Source organism: Anopheles funestus, chromosome 2RL (genome assembly GCF_943734845.2).
Source record: "Anopheles funestus chromosome 2RL, idAnoFuneDA-416_04, whole genome shotgun sequence".
In the NCBI taxonomy this organism is placed as follows: domain Eukaryota; kingdom Metazoa; phylum Arthropoda; class Insecta; order Diptera; family Culicidae; genus Anopheles; species Anopheles funestus.
Genome location: NC_064598.1, coordinates 39,667,592 through 39,690,994, shown reverse-complemented (window position 1 = coordinate 39,690,994; position 23,403 = coordinate 39,667,592). Strand labels below are relative to the sequence as shown.

General features: G+C 41.9%; 2 protein-coding genes and 1 long non-coding RNA gene across 6 annotated transcripts in view; 2 read left to right on the top strand and 1 right to left on the bottom strand.

Annotated features, from left to right (window-relative positions):
- Window positions 1–4,488: 4,488 nt before the first annotated feature.
- On the bottom strand, window positions 4,489–7,638 carry LOC125762095 (uncharacterized). Of its 3 annotated transcripts, none has more exons than XR_007418165.1 (3): window positions 6,300–7,638; window positions 5,561–5,806; window positions 4,489–4,572 (listed from the first exon to the last, which is right to left on the bottom strand). It is a non-coding gene; the product is annotated as an uncharacterized LOC125762095 (long non-coding RNA). The 3 variants fall into 3 exon arrangements; XR_007418164.1 differs by lacking the exon at window positions 4,489–4,572 and adding an exon at window positions 4,983–5,066; XR_007418163.1 differs by lacking the exon at window positions 4,489–4,572 and adding an exon at window positions 5,230–5,313 and having other exon boundaries at window positions 6,300–7,637.
- Window positions 7,639–17,614: 9,976 nt separating this feature from the next.
- The window catches only part of LOC125762071 (uncharacterized), a 494,872-nt gene continuing 489,083 nt past the window's right edge, over window positions 17,615–23,403 (top strand). For both annotated transcript variants that reach the window (XM_049423814.1, XM_049423816.1), the window contains exon 1: window positions 17,615–19,740. In XM_049423814.1, coding sequence (XP_049279771.1) covers window positions 17,800–19,230 — 1,431 coding nt within the window. In that variant the 5' untranslated portion in view covers window positions 17,615–17,799 and the 3' untranslated portion in view covers window positions 19,231–19,740. The remainder of the gene's footprint in view (window positions 19,741–23,403) is intronic.
- On the top strand, window positions 19,563–20,226 carry LOC125765749 (uncharacterized). Its single transcript, XM_049431190.1, has 2 exons — window positions 19,563–19,595; window positions 19,741–20,226. The coding sequence occupies exons 1-2, from the start codon at window positions 19,563–19,565 to the stop codon at window positions 20,224–20,226; spliced, it is 519 nt and encodes a 172-aa protein (XP_049287147.1).

Sequence of the window (23,403 nt, the reverse complement as noted above, 5' to 3'; positions counted from 1 at the left end):
AGGTTAGGTGAACAATTATTCTTATTTAATTGTATAAAATGCTCGTAGTTTTTTGTAATACTTATATGAAAAGTAAGGAAGACCCGGTGATGTATGTGGTAAATGGTGCCACACGGCCGGAGTAGGGATCAAATTTAATCCGGACCGTTTCCACATAGCAAGGACTGAACATGTCATGATAGGTGGTTAAAATAATTGTAGTACACCAGAAATGGTCAACTTTCTCTTATGTCGTTAAAATAGTCGCCATGAACAGAGAAGATATATACAAAGATCGTTAGAGAAATATCCAAGGAGGCACCCAAGATCGTTACAGCTTTTTTTTCGAAGCTAACAGATTTAGGCGTCAGATTGTTTCGTCTGGAAAGATGTGGCTGATTCGAAATTTGTTGAGACCCAAAAAAAAAACGCCACAGCCTTTGCCATCCCCCGTACGGGCCCCGAGTTCCGTCACTGGTGAAGAGTTGATCGACATGCTCGTGTGCAACTTACTTCCTTTGGAAAGGTTGCTTTTACACGTCTTGTACTGAAATCGTTATCTGATCTCAAAGTTACGGTGGTTTCAATGACGACAAACATCTCAATGCTCGGAATAGTGTAATGAATCATGTTAATTCATCAATTTAGATGGATCGAGGATTAATGATTTGTATGTCAGCAAACGTGATTTGTATTCATTTGTTTTGGATAGATTTACCTTTTCGAATGACTATTTAATGAAGAAAGATATTATCTGCTGCTAAGAATATCAAGGTTTTCGATAACGATAAATGTGTAAAGCCTATCACTACCCATGATTCTAAATCGTCATTTGCTTGTTGCCACCAACAAAAGTAAAACGAATTAATATACATGATTCATCAGCTTCTTATTGGCTGTGGAAAAATCACAACACAGTTGGACTCGTTCCGTAGATAGCGCAGTAAAGGACCAGCTGGAAAAAAATGTCCCCTCCGCTGTACTGTAGACGATGCGAGTAAATGTAAAAGTAAACAATCCAATCGGAAACATCAACAGAAACTGCCGAACAATTTAATGGACTTTGAGCGATAATGTACGCGAAAGCATGTGTGCAGGCAAATAGCATGAGTTTTTTCTTTTCTTTTCTTTGTCTCCAAAGTTGGAGTTAAAATATGTGCGAAAGAAGAGCCTCTCGTGCTACCTTCACGGCACGGGTTTTGTGAAGTTTTGCCTTTTTCCAGCTTTCCAGCATAGGACTGTGGCAAATCAACATTAAACGATTCAGCGAATGAAAATATTCCATTACGTATCAAAGTGGTAGCAAGATCAGGGGCGTTAGAGAAAGTTTTGCTCGATGCAGAAAGGGACCTTCTGCAAAGGGAAAGCACAGCACAGTAGCAAAAATATTCTTTCATGTGAATGGATGCAAAAATCTTCACATAGTGCTGTTTCACGATGACTCTTAGTACAAAATGGAAAACGTTCGAGGTTGGTTTGATTTTGAAGTATGGCAAATGACTAAATGGAAGGGATTGCTGAAGTGACACTTTTGTCATTCTTTGCCTGCATCCTTTCCCTTCACCGTTCCCTCTCTATCGTACGCTCAGGGATCAGCAATCTGCTTCACTATGGTGTCGGGGCAACACTGTTTTTTTTTATTGGTGAAAGAGTAAAGTTTGCTCTAAAATATTCATCCCACCTAATAAGGTGGAAAATGATGGGAAAATGCTTTTAGCATGCATAAAAATCTGAAAAACCACTCATACGTGCCTGCTTTCAGTCGTCCTCAAAAAAGGAATCGACATGATGAGGCGGTAGGGTAAACAAGAGCAAAAGACATATAACAAAAAAGAATGTGTGCATAAAAAAACACACCACGAAAGAAAGAGTGGAAACTGGAACACTGGAATAGCACGACAGTTGTCAAGCCCAACAAAAATGGTGTGCGAGATGGATGTGAGACGAAGCGCGTTCTTTCTTTACGATCAACCCGTTCGAGGTTAAGGATTCACGGGGTGCTCGATGCACAAGGTGTTTGGAGATGGTTCATAAAACGAAGAAAGCTCAGGGAAAAAGTGTATCGTGATGAAAATTTCCTGTTTATTTCGCCAGCAAATGCGCTGCAGGAGATGCCGAACAGTGTGGAACTGGTTGGGTTACGATTGGACCAAGGAAACGAAAAGGAAAGTTTTGACACATCATTGGCTGATCATTTTAAATCTTTTTCGGGCGGAAAAATTATGGAGACTGATGCTACCTCCACCAATCCCTACTTATAACACTTTTGTTATCCCAAATCATGTGCAAATATAAGCAAATCACCTAAAAGAAGTTATTTACTATTAAAAGTTACTTAATTTCCTCTTGATTTGCTCAAAACCATACAACCATGCAAATTGATGTTTCCAATTAATATACTCTTTTGTAAAAAAAATACTCACCCAATTATGAGCACAATATAACTAAAGAAAATTGATTTAAAAATCATCTAACTAAAATACACATAATGATAACATTCCTCAGATCCATGGGCATTTGCATGAGGGAAAAAACTTAAACAACTCCTTTAGAAATAGTAATTAAACATTAACCATTTTATAAGTCAACACGGTGAACATGCCCAACAAGTAAAGTATCATAATAAATAAGTAGATTTGATTTAAAACTCTGTCGAATGGAACTTGTAGCATCAGCTGCAAAACGAAAAGCCCGTTACAGATGGGTTGGGATGTGAAAAGTGTTAAAAAAGAAACTTTTTTTAGATATATTTTTTTCGCTTCCTTCGCGCAAAGGAACACTGTTACCAGGAATGTAAAAGCGCCATAGAAATCATTTTGCGTGTTTGTAGAATGATGGTGCCGAATGAGTGAAAAAAGCAACTTGTTTTATAACGACAACATGCTTACCGTATGATGACGATGGCCTTTTTTACGGCAAGCTAACACACGCATGGTGAAGTGTTTACCAAGCTGTGAAAATGTCGTCCTCCGTGGAAAGCTGTAACAGAAATGATTTGGAGTTAATGTTGTTATGTTTGTATTTTTTTAAATGTTTTAAATGCAATCTTTAAACAAAATTCATGTACTATTTACGAAACATTTTAATGCTTTTTCGAACAAATGATGTATAATAGTGAATTTAACAAACAGTGCAAATATAATGACCTAAATCATTTTCGATGGACGAAAACTAGGTATTCTTGTTTATTTGCATGCTCGGATAAATATGAAACTATATGTTTTGATTAAAAAAATTAGTCTTAAAGGTATTAGAAGCGAATGGGGTAAGAAAATAAAGCTGAATATTTTTAAACAAATTTTTATTTATGAAGAAAACCCATATTAACCAACCACCAACTACCCCCCCTGTCCCTAACTCACCACCCCACCCTTTAAATCAAACATCAAAGTGAGGCACACACGCATCACAAGAAAAAAGAGATAAACTTCTCGTGATGATTTCCCGCCCCGTCGGGTATATCGCAATAAAAGTAAAAGTTTATCATGTAAATATTGTCTTGCAAGTTATGTACCGCGCATTTGTGTGTGACGGTAAATATGTTCGATATGGAATAAATTTAACGGTGAGAGAGTGTTTAGTACCTAGACAAGGCACAGAAAAGAAACAACTCTGCTATCAAACCGCCACCCGAATATACACGCACAGGTCGGGTGTTACTTGTTAATCGAATGTAAAAATTGTCTGTTGTAAAAAGTTTTACGATAGATTAGTGAATTCATTTACGATCGCGGCACGTTTTGTACTGCAACCAGTAGATCGATTGATTTGGTTAATCCTGGTTGATGGTATTATATGATCTGTCGTTAAAATCGAATGACCCGATAATGCAGACCAGCGATATTGCGCGAATGTTGCAGCATTTGGTTCATGTATTATTTGACTTTTTTATCGTGAAATTAATACAATGCCAACAATTGAGAAAAATTCCCTATCTTTTGAACAAAGTTTTTCAGTACGCTGTTCTGTACAATTTGAAATTGAATGATTCTTCGTTTCGGTGAGTGATTTTTTTACGGTTTTGGTTAGTGCGTTCTTCAAATTCTGTTCTACCTAAACTTCCTCAACGACTTTCAAAGTCTTCTTACAATATCTATATATTTATTTATAATTTTATTATTACGGCTTTTGCCGTATTGTCAACAGAAAAAACCGTCCCAAGCAAGACACTTCCCCCCTTAAAAAGCATTTATGTTTTGTCTGGCGTGCGCAAGGCAGTCTGGTAAGCATTTTTCTTTATTTTACTTTGTTTTACATCGAGGCAAAATTTTTTAATGAAATGTATGAACTAATTTTAAACAATCGCCAAAACCTTTCTGGGCTAGTTCATGTATCGCCGAATACACCTTTGAAAGAAAAAAGTTTACATGAGCAACTGTATCGTAATTAAAACTGCGAGCAACTCCTGAGCCGTTTGAGATTCTTGTAGGCATCAAAACGAAAGGCCTTATTGCACCATGTTCTGGACCCTTCCCATGATCACCGACGCATGCATTCGCTGAAAAGAAGCAGCAATTGTTGATCCGACGTGTGACCTATTTTTATACAATCGCCAAAACCTTTCTGGGCTAGTTCATGTATCGCCGAATATACCTTTGAAAGAAAAAAGTTTACATGAGCAACTATATCGTAATTAAAATTGCGAGCAACTCCTGAGCCGTTTGAGATTCTTGTAGGCATCAAAACGAAAGGCCTTATTGCACCATGTTCAGGACCCTTCCCACGATGACCGACGCATGCATTCGCTGAAAAGAAGCAGCAATTGTTGATCCGACGTGTGACCTATTTTTATACAATCGCCAAAACCTTTCTGGGCTAGTTCATGTATCGCCGAATACACCTTTGAAAGAAAAAAGTTTACATGAGCAACTATATCGTAATTAAAACTGCGAGCAACTCCTGAGCCGTTTGAGATTCTTGTAGGCATCAAAACGAAAGGCCTTATTGCACCATGTTCTGGACCCTTCCCATGATCACCGACGCATGCATTCGCTGAAAAGAAGCAGCAATTGTTGATCCGACGTGTGACCTATTTTTATACAATCGCCAAAACCTTTCTGGGCTAGTTCATGTATCGCCGAATATACCTTTGAAAGAAAAAAGTTTACATGAGCAACTATATCGTAATTAAAATTGCGAGCAACTCCTGAGCCGTTTGAGATTCTTGTAGGCATCAAAACGAAAGGCCTTATTGCACCATGTTCAGGACCCTTCCCACGATGACCGACGCATGCATTCGCTGAAAAGAAGCAGCAATTGTTGATCCGACGTGTGACCTATTTTTATACAATCGCCAAAACCTTTCTGGGCTAGTTCATGTATCGCCGAATATACCTTTGAAAGAAAAAAGTTTACATGAGCAACTATATCGTAATTAAAATTGCGAGCAACTCCTGAGCCGTTTGAGATTCTTGTAGGCGTCAAAACGAAAGGCCTTATTGCACCATCTTCTGGACCCTTCCCACGATGACCGACGCATGCATTCGCTGAAAAGAAGCATCAATTATTGATCCGATGTGTCACCTATTTTTATACAATCGCCAAAACCTTTCGAGGCTAGCTCATGTATCGCCGAATATACCTTTGAAAGAAAAAAGTTTACATGAGCAACTGTATCGTAATTAAAACTGCGAGCAACTCCTGAGCCGTTTGAGATTCTTGTAGGCATCAAAACGAAGGACTTATTGCACCATGTTCAGGACCCTTTCCACGATGACCGACGCATGCATTCGCTGAAAAGAAGCATCAATTGTTGATCCGACGTGTCACCTATTTTTATACAATCGCCAAAACCTTTCTGGGCTAGTTCATGAATCGCCGAATATACCTTTGAAAGAAAAAAGTTTACATGAGCAACTATATCGTAATTAAAACTGCGAGCAACTCCTCAGCCATTTGAGATTCTTGTAGGCGTCAAAACGAAAGGCCTTATTGCACCATCTTCTGGACCCTTCCCACGATGACCGACGCATGCATTCGCTGAAAAGAAGCATCAATTGTTGATCCGACGTGTCACCTATTTTTATACAATCGCCAAAACCTTTCGAGGCTAGCTCATGTATCGCCGAATATACGTTTGAAAGAAAAAAGTTTACATGAGCAACTGTATCGTAATTAAAACTGCGAGCAACTCCTGAGCCGTTTGAGATTCTTGTAGGCATCAAAACGAAGGACTTATTGCACCATGTTCAGGACCCTTTCCACGATGACCGACGCATGCATTCGCTGAAAAGAAGCATCAATTGTTGATCCGACGTGTCACCTATTTTTATACAATCGCCAAAACCTTTCGAGGCTAGCTCATGTATCGCCGAATATACCTTTGAAAGAAAAAAGTTTACATGAGCAACTGTATCGTAATTAAAACTGCGAGCAACTCCTGAGCCGTTTGAGATTCTTGTAGGCATCAAAACGAAGGACTTATTGCACCATGTTCTGGACCCTTCCCATGATCACCGACGCATGCATTCGCTGAAAAGAAGCAGCAATTGTTGATCCGATGTGTCACCTATTTTTATACAATCGCCAAACGCATTCTGGGCTAGTTCATGTATCGCCGAATACACCTATGACGAAAAAAATGATATTAGCTTGTGAGTAGTAATTAAAACTGCGAGCAACTCCTGAGCCGTTTGAGATTCTTGTAGGCATCAAAACGAAGGACTTATTATTATTTTATATATAGGAAAAAAAGCTTTACATAACAAAGAATAAAAATTCAATCTTGGGGCGTTTGGTGAATCATTGGCGTCTGTCAATGCCTAATTAATGAACATCGACTCGTCGACTCACTGTATATAGGTACAAATCTCGACTGTCTTTCTGTATTATATGTGTTATAGTGTTAAATTGTTATTTTCTCTTGCTTTGAAGCATTATGGCACATATCTTTGAATTAAGTGAATCGAAAGCGACCAAACTATCTATCCGGATGTCCATATTGGTGACTTGAAATTAATCAAAACGTTTTCGACGGCTGGATCGTAGGTTGTTATAACAAGCGAAATGTCGGGACATCAAGAATGCCGTAGAACTCCTGACAGAAAAAATCATTCAATTCCTACCAGCGGTGATTTGCGTTTGGCCAGCACTGTGTGCCAGCAGATAAAAATTTATTCACTTATCGCAATGTTGCTTGCATGGCGTCTCTTTAAAGAATTAACCACAAGCAAAAGCATCTCCGTACATTTGTTTTGATTCTCACATCGGCTAACAAGGGCCAACTTAATCTGCTTATCCTGATGTACGTCGGGTTAAACGAAAGGTTTGATTTAAGGGTGTCATTCCCATTGTCTATGCTGCGAAGGTAGTAACGTTTCTGATTGCATGAATGCCATTTCCATACCAGATGGTTTGACCGGCTAGCAGCTTTCCTTGGCGCGACTTTTGTGGTTGTCAAACGAAACGCTTTTTGAACTTGTGTACCTTCTGCTTAAAGTCCAACGCGAACAGCTCTGTTCAAACACATACTTGCTTGCTCAACGACAGTCCTAATGTCACCGGTATTGTGATGCGCTAGGACCTACGAGAGAGCAAAAAAAAAACGGAATCAGGGACAACGTTAGCCTCACAAATCATACTGTATCTGCAAATGAGTCATCAAACTGGAAAAATGATCATTCGAGAAGGGTGCAGCGTGTGTAGAAGGAAACATGAACAGATAACCTCGACCGTAAGCATGCGTTCGAAATCATTGCATGCACGGGGTTGATGTTGAAATCATCCCGCTCGACAAACTCAAGGTTCTAGGAAGATCAATCATAATTAAGCCACCAGCAGTTTGTTTGGCCGCAATGAAGCCGCTTAATTCAATTGCCTTTCTGCATCCGGGAAACATCGTCACGGGATCGAACGGATGCCGAACATGAGCCGTGTCCGATACCTTACCTACGTGGACCGGTGCAGTACAGGGAGAAATATTTTATTCATAAACAAGAATCCATGAACCCCGCCGAAAACATACTCCCACCGGCGAAAGAGAATATCCTTTCCGTTACTTTCTTTCACATGGTGGACAAGACGGATCCTTCGAGGGCGCACTCGAGGGATATCCAATCCTAACCGCAGCTCTTTCCGTGCGCCAGACATTAACAGCATGTCGGAAGTAAATGGATTTGACACTCGACCGTCAACTGTGATTAATGGCTTTTTAATGGAGTGTAAATAAGCGTACCCGATGTAAACATGGTACACGATTCGCCAGCTTCTTCGCAACGATGCAGTATCCTTCCCGGGTTGGCTATCGCGGCCTGGGGAAAGCCGGCTGGGCGGATGACGTATCCGTCCGTCCTACTCCTGTTTGGCTGAACACTGTCAATCTGATAATGATGGTGAATCTGATTGATTTTTCTCTGTCGATCTTCCCGATCCGGGTGGTGTTGATTTGCGGATAAAGTCGGGTTCGAGGATTGCGGGTGGATTAAAACGCGCTTCGCTCGGTATTATGATTATGAACTCGGATGGACAGATGCTCTTCATGTTGTGTGTGTGCGTATTTTTTTGTTGGGTACGTTGTTGTTCATTTCGACGTCAAATGTGGTTAATTTGTATTCTGCATACGATCCATGGGAGGGTTTGCAACGGGCGGTTTTTGTGGCTTTTCTAGCCATTTCCGTAAATCTTCAAGCACGTTTTCTTCGGACCCCTGCCTAACAGGACGCACCGGACTGCATTCGCGTTTAGGTGGCATTTCTGGGCTATTCGTACGGTTCGGTTTGTTGACGGAGACTAGAAGTTTGCTTTTAAACGCTTGCTTTCGAGACGATTTTCTACTGGTTGATTTGGATTCCATAATTCTAATGATTTTTTTCCTGCAAAAAATAAATCAAACTACACACTTGGGTGTACTGCGATGGGAATGTTTCGTACATCGCTGCACGTGTGCCTACTGTGCGATGAAGGTGGTGAAAGATTGCCTTTCACATCGATCGAATGGTTTAGATGGGTACTGCAATGGTACCTACTAGCAGACAGCAGGAGTTTCGATACTATAAATCACGTCGGATTAGCCCGGGTAACGCACTTTTTGTCTCGGCAACTACAACGATAGGAATATTGAGGAAAGGGGATAAAAGAACTGAAACTGAAACCCAGTCGTTATGTGTGCGTTTGTGTTCTTTTTTGTCCTATCTCATATTTTCCCATTGCCCCTCCTAGCAAGATGGCAAAGGGTAGTTATCCTGGGAACGTAACGGCGCTAGTTTCAAGTTTCATAAATTATCATTTGTACCTCAATAAAACGCCACACGCCGTTCCCATTTGGGTTTGTATCCTTTCGGTTATGGACAATTTTTCACCACGCTCGGCCGGACTGCACTTTTGCTGTCACCACCTTTTTGGCGGGAGAAAGGAGACAGTGGAAGTGTACCAAATAGTAAGACACCCTGGTACAGGTTTTGATTATTTATTTTTATTATCCTTTTTACTCCACTCATGGTCTTTGTTGTGGAAAAAGAACCCGTCAGCCACCCAGGGTTGGTGGAACAAGCAGGAGAAAGTTATGCCAAAATAGTTCAGTGCATCGGCAACCGGCGCGAGTTATGGCACAAAGTTTAACCAATTTTGGAGGTTTTGTCCGTGTCTTTGGTTGTGATGCGTTTCGGTTTTTGGTATACGCGGGTATCATTTTCCGGCGAGGAGTGAACGGGTGAAGAAGAGAGTAGGTTTTGGGGGGGGAATTTTGCTCCAGTCGCGTAGCCATTCTCTAGCGAGAGAGAAGTGCATAGATGAGAAAAGTTTAAATAGAACACACTATCCCCTGGTGCCTGTTTCTTCCACAGTTTAATGATGCTTGGGCTAGAGATGGAAGCATCCTTTGCCGTGTATTTGGGATGCTGGCACACGGGGCAGCTGTATGAGTGGCAAATAAATTGCGTCACTTTATGGTGCGACGACATCCTTTGCAGCACTTTGGGCTGACAAAAGCCCCCCTTCCCCGTATCGGATAATCAAGGACGGAAGCAAACGTCGATGCGTATCGGATTGCTAATAAGATGAGTTTTGTTTGCCAGCGTTCATACCAAAAACCGCTACGCTGCTGGGACGTGCAGTGGTTCTAAAACGGTTTGATTAGACACGATCATTGACCGTATCTCGGCGACGTCCGGTATCCGTACCGGGCCGCCATTCCGGCATCCGGCATTAGAATATGGCTCAATGCTGACGAAGGGTATTGAACATGGGCGAAACACTATCCTGCATGAACCCGGTACAAGGGCAAATAATTTATTCTTTTACTTTCCCTTTGGAGACGAAATACGTTCGGTTTCTTTAGGTTTACCCATTTTTCAAGTGAATGGAACTAAACGCCATGTCGATACGATGTCGATAGTGTGGGGCAGGAAGTTTTACGACCGACAAGCAGATTGTACGTTTACGGGTGATGAAGCATCCGGAAGTTATATGGCATTTACCGATGGAGGGCGAGTGTTTTTTTCATAGAAATTAGTTACATTTAATCACGATTAATACTCGTAGCGTATATAGTTGCTATAGTTGCCTGGCTTACCATAAAATGGAATCTTCCATAATTATTTAGAGATAATCGTTTCGGCGTATTCCAAAGGGGCGTCGTACATTCCTTGTTTAATCTTTCTAATTTGGTGTCTTGACCGCTCATCTGTTGCAGAAGAAGGTGTCTGAAGGTGCATAAAAGTGGAACAAAATGTAATCCTAGTCTAGTCAGTTCAAGGAAAAGTGTGAAAAAGCAAACGTAGACTATTAAATACTATTTAAATTTATGGCATTCATGAATAGGTCGACCACTTTGCTTAACAGTTGACGGTGGTGGTTTACTGGTGGTCAATGGTCACAATGTAGTTGAACACATATTGCAGAGCAGGATTTACTTATTTATAATTTGACTATTCTGCGTTAGTATTTCCTAGTTAGATAAACCGTTTTATGATATTAATTTTGTCTCTTTAAAAAGTATTTTAATATGAGGAATTTCAAAACCGATTTTTTTAACTTCGCTGAGAAAGAGTTAGGAAAAAAATATTTATTTACAATATACATAAATTAAGTAATATAAACTAGTTTTTTTTAAGTTTGAACAACGCTTCAAATCCAGTGTGATCACAATAAAACATTACATGCTAGTAAAGATCATACCCATTTTACTGCCCATAAACGAAATTCGCTCTGTGTTCGCGAAACAAAATGTAAACCCTGGGCCTAAAGATATACGTGAGATCTTAGAGGTACTTTCGTACTGTGAGACACTTAGCAGGACTTTCGCTACCTGGATTTTGTTGCAGCGAAGGTTTATTTTATTCAACCCGGTTTTCGCTTTACGCTGTGCATTCTTTCACTTGGATTCTGTTCAGTCTGTTTAAAATTCGTTTGCAGTGTTGAAAACATATTAGCATTATTTGGCACTATGTTTTAAGGATTCTGCAACCTTTTTTGTTGTTTTTTTACGTGGTGAAATGTGTCCAGTTTGTTAGATGCTGTCTGAGTACGATTGTACGAAAGCAAGAAAAATAATGCAATATTCAGTTCATGTTAAAAAAATTCTTTAACTCACGTAGAGCTGATGCATGTAATTATATTAAAAAAAAGAACCCTTGCATGTGTTTTGGACTTTTGGTCAAGCATTTTCCATCCCACTGTTAGATCTTTGCGAGGTGTTAAACGATTTATAACTGGAAAAACGTTTAGTAGAAGGCCTCCGACAGCTTTACGGGATGCTTCGTTTTATTAGCCTATCCTTTCGAATGTTGAACGCACCCTTCTGGTTGAGCGCTCATACACCGCAGGAAACCTATGAGGAGCAGAACCGATTGACTCTTTACGAATCCACTAGAGCTCAATGCCATTCGTTTGAGGTGAGGCTACGGTGGCTCTTATAACCAACCAAGGGGATAAAAACAAACGGAAACCTTTTCTGCAATTTGTATCAGCGTGCGTGTACGGTGGAATCGCGTTAAAATGGTCGATCATAAGGGTCTCTGTGACTTAGTTATGAGATGCATAGGGGAACAGCACAAACACATCACAAACTCGGTCCGCGGTTCATTCATACTGCAATTACACTTCATTATATCTTTACACATTTCCAAACGTTATTTTCGGCACATCCTTTCATTGCCTTCAAAGGTTCAGAACTTGCACGGAGGCATTGCATCTTGGACTGTTTGTGCTGAAGCGCCACGGAAACGGCAACACAAACGAGGGGAATTTATTTAGGGGAATATTGTAGGACCAAGTCCCTCATTTGCTTTCCACGATACTTACGACGCGATTCAGAATTCGTTTATTTCCTCTCTTTTCTCATCGCCGAATGGAGGTTATATCCTTTACTGGATTTTTTTTACTGCTCCCTAACAATGAATGGGGGTTTGGTCTAAGTGCAGGGAAGCTGTTTTTTTTACAGCAAACTTTGGTAGACTAGATGAGGTGACAGCGAGACAACTGTCTCAAATAAGACAACAACAAAAAACAAACATATAAATACATCGGATCGTTAATAGGGAACTCGTAGCTATGCTTTTTGGCTCTGTTTTCACATCGTTAAGGGGATTAGAGCTTACTTGAGCATTTGCCATTTTTGCATTTTCCATGAAGTGAGGAGCTTATAGCCTTTTATTTACGACAACGTTAGGGCTTGTTTATCGTGTGTTTTGTATAAACGTGTGGATTTGAAGCTTTACGTAGTATTAGTGCTATACGGAGTGAAATCTTTGATTATGAAGCATATAATGGATTCATTGCTCATTACCCAAAAAGGAATGAAAAAAATGAGGTTTTTTACTTACAACAAAGCTTCTAAATTTAGATAAATTAATAAGAGGCCGTCTGTTGTGGGGTTTGTGATAAACGGCGCCGGTTTTACATGACAGGATCGGGTATCAAATCCCATCTAGACCATCCACCCGTGGCAAAGAGCGAATATCCGGCTACGTGGTAAGATAAGTCGTTAAGTCACCAACTGAGAGAGAATAAGCTCATGTTAGATGAAGTACAAAAACTTTGAAAATTAAAAATTTGTATTATTCTGTCCATATTTCAGACTCTAGAGTCTAGAGCCTAAATGTATACAGATGTTACTATGTGTTGCCACCAATGGCAGTCACTCTGCTGCAGGGTAGCTTCGGTGGTTTACTCACCTAGCTGATTCTACATGGGCTTTCGCCTTGGATAACCGAACTTTAAGTAGCCATGGTCAAGGATTGCTAGATTGTTTTCTTTTACATTCTCACTCACCTTGTCAGGTGGTATAACCGATTCGTGGTCTTGGCCTTAAGCAAGAGTACTCTCTCTCTCACGGCCGAGCGCCGTTCCTCTGCCAGTCCCTTTTTTCATCTTTTCCGACGGTATCATCAACGCCATCACTCCATCGCAGTTTAGGCCTTCTACGCCACTTTTATCGGATTGGTAGCCAGCACCATATTACGCATCTCCATGTCAACGTTGTTGTCGGTGCTAACCTTTGACGACTTCACAAGCGCGTTTACCTGTCTCTAAATCTCCTGCATAAGTCAGGATTTGTTAACAAGGCCTCTGGAGGTTGCTCGATCCTTTGATAAGCGTGCGCCACACACGAGATCCGTAAACCAATGATATCTATGTTACCATCGCGTGCCACGATCTAGATTTACTTATAGCAGATAATTAGCGTTGGTTAAAGAGTAGAAAAGCTAGCCCATCTACTTGGCGTAGACTTTTGGTAGAAGTAAAGGATAATTGGAATTTTCCCTTCATCATTAACTGGGATATGACGTTTGTCATTGTAATTGATACAGGTGTTATAAGCTTGGCCGGGATTCCAAAAGAGCTCGTAATATATATTTACCATGGCTATGATAGCAAGAGAATATCTTGCTGGCTGCTCGTTGAATTGATCGTTTAACAGTTCATTAAAAACTGAGTCCATCGCGAGTGGACTTCTGGCTGGTAAATGACCAGATCTCTATATTTAACCTTAGGGCTAAAGTTATTTCGGTGGCCTGCCATCTCTTCCTAACTTTCTTCCGGATCCGTATTGCACTCTGAATTCATCCCGCACCCGCTGTTCCTTGCAGTGTTCTTTTTTGATACATAAGGTAAACTTTTTGTTCGCTTCAGGTCTGAGCCGTGTTTACACCTATGCGCATGCTCGAGATTTATGCCTCTGCTGCTGCCGCTGATATAAAATGTAGTCGTTCAATACTCGTTTAAAAGAGTGCAAGAATTCATCCAAACATAATAAGAATAATCTTGAGCGTGCTTAACACTGAGTAAAATATAATTGCATGCGCAAGACCATGGAGGAGGTAGAAATTCTTAAACAAAGTTTGAGTTGGCTGCTATCTGTTACACATAATGAAATTGATAATTTACAGTTAAGTCAAAGATCTAGAAATAGGTTCATACATATTACAAATGTACTTTTTAATGAATCTTTAATTAGCACGAGAAAAGGAGAGTTTAAAATACTGCTCGTTTTCGGACACAAACTGTTACATACAATAAAAAGCTACAAAGGTGATTCGAGTGAAAGTGAATATAGTTTTGAGGAATAAAACTGGACAACCTGTAAAACATAATAGTGAATATACTTAAACAATATTATAGTGTTACGCTACCTTTATAAGTATAAAACGTGATAATAATGAAGATGGCTACGTTCCAAAACATGTGCTCATTCCACTGTATGAAGATGTGTTACAATTGTTAATATATTAAGATGTATATCCAAGAATCAACATACAAAACGTTTAATGAACAAATATAAGTTTTTGTGGAAAACGTGGACACGATGCAATGTTTAACAATAAAAATGTGAAAAAGAAATATTAACTCAGCTGCTCATGTATGAGCCAGTTCTTGCCGCTGCCTCGGACTACATCGTTTGATTTCATGGGATTGTTCCCAAGCGTTCGACTTCCACCAATCTCGTCGAGTCGTCGGCCTCTGTCACAGGACCAGCGATACGTTTTTGTGAAGAACGGCCTGGCAGTTCGGTCCATTAGATGTTGAATGTAAAACTGTAAATGTTAACTGTTGATGTAAAATGGAAAACAACAGGGTTCCACATATGGTCCGTTGATTTAAATCAATAAATAAAAATACAAATACAAATCTCATGCTAGGACTAATTTTACTGATTGAAGACACATTATGATATAGCAGATACTATTCAATAGTATCAGAACATGATAGATTCCACAGGTTCGTAAAGGCAACACAGCGTTTGTATGATCATGCTATGCTTTGATTACAGTTTCTTTTTTTCAGCTTCAGCAATTAGTATTAACTGAAACGACCTGATCACGGTTGAGCACGTGCTCTTGGCATGAGTTTAAGGGCCAATCTGCTTTCAGGCATTTTTACTCAAGGCTACATTCGTTCTATGCTTCTGTGGGCAATTCACCAGCGATATTTAAAGCTTAAAATCTTAAACCCGCAAACCGACGATCCATGATTCATTTTATGGCATAGTTCTCCTTAAACTATTTCATGATGTACCGATTAGTACATGAAACAACTCTGCTTTTGTGAGGAACTGACGATGATGGTCTCACATTTTACCCTTACAATGCATAAACATGAGTAAATTCCCAACACTGATGTTAATCCAAATCAGTAAGAAGCCTGTTTTGTATGCGAGGTAAGCGTATAAGACGCAATAGTAATGTACATAAACTATTCGTTTCACAGCTTGTAAAATGGCACTTTTACGAAATCTCTATGTATGATTTTCAAAAATACTTTCCAAAATTAAAATGTTAAAATAAGACATCGGAAGCATTTTTTGGGTGGAATACAAGAACAAAAAGCATAACTTTTCAGGACATCACAAATAAACTATCAATAACTCATGTCTCTCTCGCATACCATGTTCCGATTGACATGGCATTGCAGTATAACTCTTCTTATCAATGAAATATCGTTCAATTGTCGTCAAAATTGCATAAGTGCACCAATCAATTGGTACGCTTTCCCTTCGTGTACTTATAGACTAATGGATAGCTGGTTTATGGAGATTAATTGAATCATGCAATATTTTCATCATAGCAGAAGGTAAATAATAATGGAACAGCTTTTAAAAGTAGCAAATACAATTGTCTTGCGCAGGATTGTTCCTGATATGGATAGTATGGATTCAGTAGAAACAATGGAAGATATAGAATAACATGTTAATTGAATTTAAATGCTCTACGAAGCGCAGGACTACCAACAAATCGTCGTGTTTTTACAACATGGCTTTTAGTGGTTATGGCTTACCTACTACTCCTGAAGATGTTGAAGTACCAATGAGCAAACGCAAATGGTCGCTTCGCAAAGCAAGTAAATGGCTTACTATTGGATATTCTTCATCCAATTCGGATTTGTGGGAGGTAACATGGATTTTTGTTAAGCCGTAGTTTTACTCAATATATCTATAGCATTGTCTACTCCCACCATCATAGTAAAATGTTTTTTTTCTCTTTCGTATCATGATATAGTAGCAGAACTTTATAGCAATGGAAGATATGCTTTGCAAAAAAAGTTCAATTGTTGCTACCAATGAATTTTTCAGGATAAATCCTATGGACTCACAACTGATTGTTTTGGGCATGTGCGGATTGCGTCAAACGTATCCGCTCGGACGGATCTTACTAGCCCCTTCGCACAATGCTGCTTTCCTGTTGGATGCATTGAAAAGTGATTGCATCCCTTTCGATCATGTCTTCATCCGACATCCTTCGACGCAAGCTTACTTTATCGTTGGAGAATTTCATGAGGTTGGTTCGATGAAAGTGGAACCACCAGAAGAGATGAAGGCTACTATCAAAAAAGAATCTTATTGACTCCTTGACTGCATCTCACTTGATGAATCGCAACTCACATTCATCACTGCTCGCTACACTCAGTGAATTAGAAAAACTCGACGTACGCACATCGTCTCGTACCGCACACAATTTTACACAACTTACCCGCATCGAAATCGGTCACTTCTACTAAGCCAATCTACTAAGGACAAAACAATCCGGCTAAGCGCAGGTTGATGGTCTAATAAATAGATTGCCTATTAGATTGTAAAAGTGTCAAAATGGTGATTCAGCGTACTCCACGTACATGAATCTTCGGGATCGCGCCTGATGTCCCGATTGATGTTACTTATCATATAGTACAGATGAAATAGCGATATACTCTCTGATCCGTCTATACCGGGAGCTGGCGACTCTGAACTTCCTTTCGTTTAAAGTCGAATATTCGACTCAGAAAGTGACATTCTTTTGGCGTGTTCCAGGAGGCCTGGCGAAATTTATTTCGTGGAATTTAACGAAGGCTCGAATGAAAGCTACTTACTTGATCATCGGCTCTTGGGACCTTTCGGCTTCGCAACAACATACCACTGATGCAAATAAGCCACAGGCCCTATCCGTTTGGCTTATTCTGCGCACAGTTTTTCCTAATAACTACAACCTATCTATACTGTTGATATGAACACGTTTATATCAACAGAATCTACACTCCCTAAGATCTGCCGCATGGTAAAGATCTGATCAGTGATTAGTTTTCCGTATCGGTATCCAATCGGATTGTTTGCTACCATCTCTTCTTCAGAAAGTAAAGAAAGATTCCAACAAAATGGATGCGAGGCAGTGCGTCGAAAGCTAAGTCGTGTGAGTGCAGCCTTGTGTGATAGCGATGAACAACCCAACACCAACGTAAAAAAACGTGCGCTTCCTTCAGCTCCAAGAAAAAGCTTTAGCAAACGTGTACAACGAATGCAATGAAGTGCAGAATAAAATCTACGAACTAACGCTCTCTGAAGCCGATGACGAAGAGCAGAACGATCAGTACATCGAGTTTGAGAAAGTGTTTAACGAAGTATCGCTGAAGTTGAGCATGTGCTTAGATTCCGTGCCCAAAATGGAGACAGCAGCTCCAGTTGTGCCATCGATCCTGCCGCAAGCTCAGCCCTATCTTCCACCGTCGAAAGTGCCCTTACCGACTTTCGATGGATCGTATGAGAACTGGTACTCATTCAAGGCTATGTTTACTACCGTAATGAATCGATACCAGCAGGAAGAACCAGCCCTGAAATTGTTCCATCTCCGGAACAGTCTGGTCGGAAAGGCGGCAGGTATCATCGACGACGAGTTAGTAAACAACAACGATTATGAAGCAGCTTGGAAGATCCTTACGCAACGTTACGAGGATAAACGGGTTGTCGTAGACAAACACATAGAGAACCTCTTTGGTCTAACCAAAGTCAGTCGCGACAATGCAGCAAACTTGCGTAAGGTGATCGACACCTGTACTAAAAACGTCGAGGCGTTGAAAAATCATAGTTTTCCGGTAGATGGTCTTGGTGAGCAAATGCTGGTAAACCTTATAGCCAACAAGTTGGATAAGAAACTAAGGGTGGCATGGGAAACTAAACAAAAGAAGAACGTGTTTTCAACGTACACTACATTGATCGAGTTTTTGGAGGAGCAATGTAGAATTTCCGAGAAGCTTGACACCGGCGTGAAACCTTCGACGGAAGCTGCGAAGCCAAGGGCAGTGGCAAAAACGCTAGTTGTTGGTGAATCTCAGCAACAGGAAAAGTGTCCAATATGCAGCGCCATGCATGAACTAAGACACTGTGAGCTTTTCAAGCAGAAGAGTGTCAGTGAAAGGCACGAAATAGTGAAACGGTGTGGCGCTTGCTTCAACTGTTTATCGAATGGTCACCGCATCCGAGCATGTCAGTCTGGTTCTTGCCGTCAATGTGACAAGAAACATCACAGCTTACTCCACGAAGACAACCCTAGCCATGTTCCCGCTAGTGTAGTGCCAACGTTCGTGCCTGCTGAAGCTCCGACCACTTTGTGTGCAAATGAAGTGGATCCGGAAAGACAAACCGTGCTATCGACCGCAGTTGTCTTAATAGACGGTTTGTGCAGTACTCCATACTCGTGCCGAGCAATTTTGGATTCAGCATCACAGCTGAACTTTGTCACCGAACGTTTTGCTAACCTTCTCTCGCTAAAAATGGAAACCACGGACGTCATCGTAAGTAGTTTAAATAGTAACAGAACACGTTTAAACCGTAGGCTGCGCACGACGATCAGGTCTCGTGCCGGAGACATTGTTGCTGAACTGGATTTTCTAGTGACCCCACGAATCACTGGTGAACTTCCATCGAACTTTTGGCATATCACAGTGGCCCATCTCGAGCGAACAGGTGCTGGCCGACCCTACCTTCAACAGAAGAGGACCTGTCGATATGCTGATTGGCGCCGATTGTTTTTGGAATTTGATGCAAGATGGCCGATGCGAACTCGGTCCTAATCGACCTGTGCTGCGATACACGAAGCTAGGTTGGATAGCCGGCGGTGTGATTGCGAGTGATACGACGATCGTTGCGCGAGTTAACAAACACGGGGGTTGGGGTTGGATTCGGATTCCTCGGACAGAGTAACGTTGTTGTTTAAGAGCTGAACTGAGAGTGAATGTATTTCTAAATTTCGTCCTTAAATATAATAAACTATTTCTATTTCACAATATGAGGAAGCAGGATGGAAGGATTAAGGATTCGTTGTTTCGCTGCTTGCTTGATGGTGGCTTGGAGTACCTGATGTTCGACGGTTTATCAGGGAATTCCAGTACGGGTCTAGGGATGCATGTGTCTGAATAGCGAGGATACAGATGACCAGGTAAAGGTGCATGGCGATAGTTGGTGAATTGTTTTACAACAGTATGCTGGCTGGATGTGAAGGACATTTTAGGATGTTGATGTCTGGATGATGTTCATGTCTTGCAGCTGAACGGATGTTTATGTATCTGTAGCCTATTCTTCAGGTAGATATCATAGGAAAGGGTACATCCGGTGGAAGGGTTGTGGCGACGAGCGTTAACTCGCGCACACTTTGCCATACTGCTGACGATGAGCCGCTCATCGATCTACTGAGGAACTTCTACAAGGTAGAATCCTGCGACGAGCCCCGCTCTTCTCCGAAGGCGGACGAAGAGGTGTGTCTGGAACATTTCCAACGCACTCACGAGCGAACTGCGGAGGGTCGGTATGTGGTTCGACATCCCTTCAACGAACGTAAGGGCGAGTTAGGAGACTCGCGTGAAACGGCGCTGCGACGTTTTCTGGCTCTGGAGAGAAAACTCGACAAGCAGCCGGACCTAAAGGAGCAATACTCGCAGTTCATCCGAGAGTACGAGAAACTCGGACACATGCGCGAGATTGTGGAAGCACCGAACGAGGATCCAGGGTCGGTGTTTTATCTACCTCATCACTGCGTGCTGAGGCCTTCAAGCACGACAACTAAACTCTGAGTCGTGTTTGACGGGTCGGCGAAGACGTCAACAGGTGTTTCGATAAACGACGTCTTGATGACTGGACCAACAGTCCAGAACGACCTCACTGCAATTTTGCTTCGTTTCAGAGGTTTTAGATACGTCTTCACACTCGATATTCCGAAGATGTTTCGTCAGGTGATCGTCCATCTGGAAGACACTAGGCACCAGCGAATCTTTTGGAGGTACAATCGGAACGATCCACTTACAGTAAGAGAGCTGCTCACGGTTACGTATGGCATGGGACCCTCTCCATTCCAAGCAACCATGGCGCTCAAACAAGCTGCAAACGATCATCAGGACGAGTTCCCGAGGGCTGCCGAGGTGGTCAACAGAGGAACATATATGGACGATACACTGACGGGCGCCAATACACTTGCGGAAGCATGCCAACTACAACGAGATGTGACAAAATTGCTAGCGAAAGCTTGTTTCAGCGCTCATAAGTGGTGTGCTAATCATTCCGATATCGTTGCAGGAGTAGCAGAAGAGTTACGAGGAAATTCTTTTGAGGTTACCGACAACACCTGCAAGACGACCGTTAAGACGTTAGGCATTACATGGAATCCGTTTCGGATTGGTTTTTTGGTATCCGTTCCTGACTTCGACAACCTAGAAGGAATGACTCGGAGAAGGCTTCTGAGTCAACTGGCCAAGATTTTCGACCCGCTTGGATTCTTTGGGCCAGTAATTACATACGCTAAGCTGATACTACGAGAGGTCGGCGAACTGAAAATCGAATGGGATGACCCAGTCCCAACCGAAGTCAACGAGAAGTGGCAACACTTCCGAACCGAGATGACAGCGCTGAGGGAAGTCCGAGTTCCAAGATGGATTTCCTGGGAGGATGTGCTCAAGTTGGAACTGCAAGGGTTCGCTGACGCATCCGACCAAGCCTATGGTGCATGTTTGTACATACAGGGATCTTTTGCCAACGAGGAGTCCAGGATGCAACTGGTTTGCAGTAAGTCCCGAATTCTACCGAAGAAGAGGAATCCGAAGGAGAAGGCCATTACGACCCCTCGAGCGGAACTACTGGCGGCACTGTTACTAGCAAGAATGGTCGTAAAGTTCCTGAATGCTACGGAGCTTCAAATTGAGTCTGTTCATCTATGGAGCGATTCAAAACTCGTCTTGTCGTGGCTTAAGAAACCATCGGAGCTCCTGCAGACGTACGTTTCAAATCGGGTAAGGGAGATTCAACAACTCGACCAATCATTCCACTGGCATTACATTTCCACTTACGAGAATCCAGCCGATTTGATTTCCCGTGGAGTCACGCCTAAGAAATTGATTAGTTCAACGATGTGGTGGCAACCGTGGCCACTGCAAGTCACCACCAAGAATGCGGACGAATTGGAAATACTAGACAACGAGCTACCAGAAATGCGATCTGGAGTGACGTTGACCATGACTGTTCCTTTCGAACGTTTCGCGATGTTTGAGAGGTTGAGCAGTTTTACAAAAATGGTTAGGAGTATGGCCTACTTGGTGCGTTTTGCTAGGTTCATTAAGTCACGCAAAACGGAGCTGGTAAAGGGTCGACTCACAGCGATAGAAATGCGTACAGCGACGTACGTAATTGTGCGGATGGTTCAACGCGAAGCTTTCCAGCCAGAAATCCTCGCGCTGATGGACGGTGCAAACAAAAACCGTCGACTAAATGGACTGAAGGCGTTTTGGGATCCCGACGATGGCATTTTACGAGTAGGGAGTAGAATCAAGCGAGCTCTCATACCATAGTCTAGACTACCATACCATAGTCGCCACCAGATGCTGCTACCAGCTAAGCATCCTGTTACCGAGGCACTTATTCGTGAACTACACAACGACAACTTGCACATCGGACAAAGAGGTTTGCTTGCAGTTGTACGTCAACGGTACTGGCCATTGAATGTGAAGAGTATCATCCGTAAGGTAATACGAAAATGTATCGTATGCTTCAAGGCAAATCCATTGAAGACGACGCAGATAATTGGTGATTTGCCGTCGTATCGTGTTCAGCCAGCACCTGTCTTTGCGAATACAGGTGTGGATTACGCTGGTCCCTTCTTGATTAAGTTTTCCACAACTCGCAAGCCACAAATTACGAAGGCCTACGTCTGCTTGTTCGTATGCTTGCAAACTCGAGCCGTACACGTGGAATTGGTCTCGGACTTGACGTCGGATGCCTTCCTTGCAAGCTTGCGACGATTCACCAGCCGTCGTGGATACCCGAAAACTATACGTTCTGACAATGCAACCAACTTTGCAGGGGCCAAAACGGAGTTGCATGAGCTTTGGCGTATGTTCCAGAACGAATGCGCCACGAAGAAGATCACCGATTATTGCACTGACAAGGGTATTGACTGGTCGTTCATACCACCTCGAAGTCCGCACTTTGGTGGTATATGGGAGGCTGGTGTGAAGCAGGTCCAACACCATTTGAAACGACTTGTTGGTGAAAGAAAACTAACCTACGAGGAGCTCTACACGACGCTGACACAGATAGAAGCGGTATTAAATTCTCGACCTTTAATACCGAGCTCAGATGATCCATCCGTTTACACTGCAATCACCCCAGCACATTTCCTGATAGGGAGGGAATTGCAAACTATTCCCGAACCCGACTATTCTATCCTTAAAGAAAATCGTCTCTCACGATGGCAGTTGGTGCAGTCTATGCTGCAACACTTCTGGAGACGGTGGACTGCAGAGTATCTGCCGGAGCTGCAGAATCGTTCGAAATGGTTGAAGTGGAAGGAGATCAAGGTGGGATCTCTTGTGCTGCTGATAGACCAGAATACACCACCTCTGCAGTGGCCTCTTGGAAGAATAGTAGCTGTACACCCCGGAGATGACGGTGCAACGCGCGTCGTTACTGTTACAATGTCGAATGGAGCGGAGTTCAAACGTAAAGTAACCGAAGTCTGTTTGTTGCCGTTAGACGAAGATGAAGATTGAAATACTATTTCAACGCCGGGCAGGATGTTATGCTATTTGGGTAATTTGAAATTGGTAGTTGGGAGCCAAGTATACCTCAGACATAAGGACACCTTGGTTTCCTGTAACGTGTTTTTTCTTTGCTCCCGAAATTCTTACTTGTGTCCTCTCTTGCTACATAAATATACAGTCCACTCGAAGAACAGTAGTATATAGGAGTATATCTTGCTAGCT